This window comes from Morone saxatilis, unplaced genomic scaffold (assembly GCF_004916995.1).
Source record: "Morone saxatilis isolate NCDOM2014 unplaced genomic scaffold, NCSU_SB_2.0 Contig9, whole genome shotgun sequence".
Taxonomy (NCBI): domain Eukaryota; kingdom Metazoa; phylum Chordata; class Actinopteri; family Moronidae; genus Morone; species Morone saxatilis.
Window position 1 is genome coordinate 12454414 of NW_023340268.1, and position 2806 is coordinate 12457219.

Here is a 2806-nt window from a genome sequence, read left to right on the forward strand (position 1 = left end):
ATAAAAAAAAGAAAGCAGAGCAGAATGTCCTTTATAAACAGAAAATGTGCAGATAAGTGCAGGTAAGTAAGTACACAGTGTTAAACGATACAAGAGCCCTGATTATAGCCTTGGTTCTCAAAGATAGATTTTTCAATAGTCCTAATTACAAACAGGATTGTACATGGCTTTGAGCACTGAATATAACTTGGTTCAGCTGACAATGGCCATCTAAAGTAGCTTTTGGATATTTTCCCACTGGCCTGCCTGTGTGTCAGTGTAGATGAGCCAGGCAGCTTTTGGCTGCAGAAGAAAGGTGTCCTGGTGAGTAGGTGGCTCTGAGGCTGGAGGCTTCGGTGAGAGCAGCAGATGGATGATGATGTAGCGGGTACTGGCGCTCCCTGCCTCCCGCCGCCATCCGTCACGCGCTAATGATCGTGTCACACCTTCTCCCCGGGCGGCCGGCCGCTTCTGCAGCGCTCAGCTCAAAAACTGGTAGCTCCACTCAAATCCCCTCTCCATGGCCGCCGGCTGAAAAGCCCGGAGACAGACTGTGCTGCTTCACTTCTCTCTTTCTCCACCGCCTTCCTTCACCCCTCTTCACCTTTAAAGTCCCTGCAGACTGTTTCCTCGTCTCTCTTCATCCCTCGCTTCCCTCGCCTCCCATTCATCTTGTTTTCTCCGTAGTGCATCTGCTCCACATCGTTCTTTTTCCCTCCGTCCGCTTCTGTCACGTTCCCATTCTCTGGTGCTGCTGTTGCTTCACAGCTCCAATACAGTTCAATTCTTTTTCTTTCTTTATCGACATTCTTTAAATGTAATGATTGAAGGAGACGTGTGGTGTTTTCCTCGTCAGGTCTAAGGTCAGGGTCATTTGCAGTGCAGCACACATGGACATTGGCCTCAGCACATTAGGGAGTCTCCCAAGTTATTATGTCCTAAAGAGTGTTAAGGTATCTCCTGCGCAGTATGAATAAACCCACCACGCTAAGACAGTCAGACTGTGCTCCAATTATATAGAACATTTCCCCCATTAATGAATTATTCATCGTATATCAATAAAAAAACATTTTTGCTATCATACCTATTATCCAAATTACACTTAGTTTATAATTATATTGTATTTATTTTGACAAAGACGTTTTAATGATGTAGTATTGAGATTTGAGTCTCTCCTCCACACTAAGAATATTTTCTCCAGGTGGCTTCCTGCTGTCATGTGTTGTGTTTCATTGAGGTGACATGGGAAGTAAACACCACTCTGGTTACACATAGACTGATGGAGGTCTTTTTAAAAAGAAAACTGCTGTTATCTCCAGTTGGGTGTTAAATAACCATGTTATGGGACTCAGCATCCTCTTAGCTCGTTATTCTGTCCCTGGTGTTACAAGAATAAGTGTCCCCTTGAGCCGTGTGTTACAGCAGAATGTGTCCCCACTGAATGCAGGTGGAATGCCGCTTCCTCTTGTGTGTGTGTGTTTGTCTCTTTGGTCTCGCCAATCTCACCACTGGGATCAGAGACTGAGCTTGGCATTCTGGGAATATAAGTGCTGGCGTATCGGATGATGCTCTCCACAGCTGCTGTTTCTAAGAAAAGCTTGAGGACACACACACACACACACACACACACACACACACACACACATTAGACATGTGTTCACATGAGCTACACACACAAATACCATATCCAAGAGCAGACCTGTATGTTACCGTCACACAGGCACACTTACAGTAATACACTTTAAGCGGCAATTAACTGTCAAGCCAGGAGAGCATTTGTGGAGCCTAGACAGAGGTTAACACACACACACACACACACACTCATACACACAAACATAAGCTTAGCTACTTGATGTCATTTCCAGCAGCCATGCTTTTATGCTCCGGCAACTGTTTGATATAAGTGTGTGTGTGTTTGCACGTATGTGTTCGTGTGTGAGAAACAGTGTGTTTCTGTTGTACAATGACCACTAACACAGCTTTCTTTCCTGTGTTTTTCGATCTCTTCAGGCTGTTTTCCGTTGACCAGTAAAGAGCCGGCAGAGAGAGGAACAGTAGAGAAGGCGAGCACGGGCGGAGAGGATAATTGCGTTTCTGGCTGCCCTGTGGGAACATGGGATATATGACCTCATCATTCACCTGCGAGGCTCTCCAGTAAACAACTCCAAATAGGTAGAAATGGCACACACACACACACACACACACACACACACACGCATACGTAGACTCGTGTAAATGCAGGCAAATTTAAACAGCAGTAAAATAAACAAATGCAGACTTTATTTGAGTAAATCAGAGTCTATGTTTTGTGTTGTTTAGAAGGATGACGGAAGCAGTTGTAGAAAGTGCAGATGTCCTCCTAAAACCCTGTGACGTGACATCGTGTGATGTCATCAGCTGCCCCTCCCCTTCGCCATGTCCATCCGTCTGCAAACAAAAGGAGGACGAGGAGTATCACCATGACAGTAAGAAGCTGGAGCAGCAGGTGAGTGACAGGAAATAGAGCTAGTGCTATGTTCCATCTAATAATATACCAATGTCAGAATTATGCAGCACACTCCTCACGTGCTCACTTTATCACAAATTGTGTCCTCACGCGCAGAAACACTGTAACCAGGTGCAACCAAAGAAAAAAGTTAAGGTAAGCAAAAATAATTCTGCCTCTCATTATTCATTCTTACTGAAATATCGATTGCATTAACCTCTATGAATGTGTAATATTGTGCTTGTGTGTGTATGTCAGGCCAAAGGAAGGTTAGTGCGGAGTATGGCCGTCTGCGAGGAGTCCTCACCATTTGAAGAAACCCAGGTAACACACACACACACA

The 2806-nt window shown here is 44.9% G+C and overlaps 1 protein-coding gene across 4 annotated transcripts in view; it reads left to right on the forward strand.

Annotated features, from left to right (window-relative positions):
• Nucleotides 1–1954: 1954 nt before the first annotated feature.
• arpp21 (cAMP-regulated phosphoprotein, 21) overlaps nucleotides 1955–2806 on the forward strand; it is a 6208-nt gene continuing 5356 nt past the window's right edge. For all 4 annotated transcript variants that reach the window (XM_035681110.1, XM_035681111.1, XM_035681112.1 and 1 more), the window contains exons 1-4: nucleotides 1955–2151; nucleotides 2299–2464; nucleotides 2582–2620; nucleotides 2723–2788. In XM_035681110.1, coding sequence (XP_035537003.1) covers nucleotides 2303–2464; nucleotides 2582–2620; nucleotides 2723–2788 — 267 coding nt within the window. In that variant the 5' untranslated portion in view covers nucleotides 1955–2151; nucleotides 2299–2302. The remainder of the gene's footprint in view (nucleotides 2152–2298; nucleotides 2465–2581; nucleotides 2621–2722; nucleotides 2789–2806) is intronic.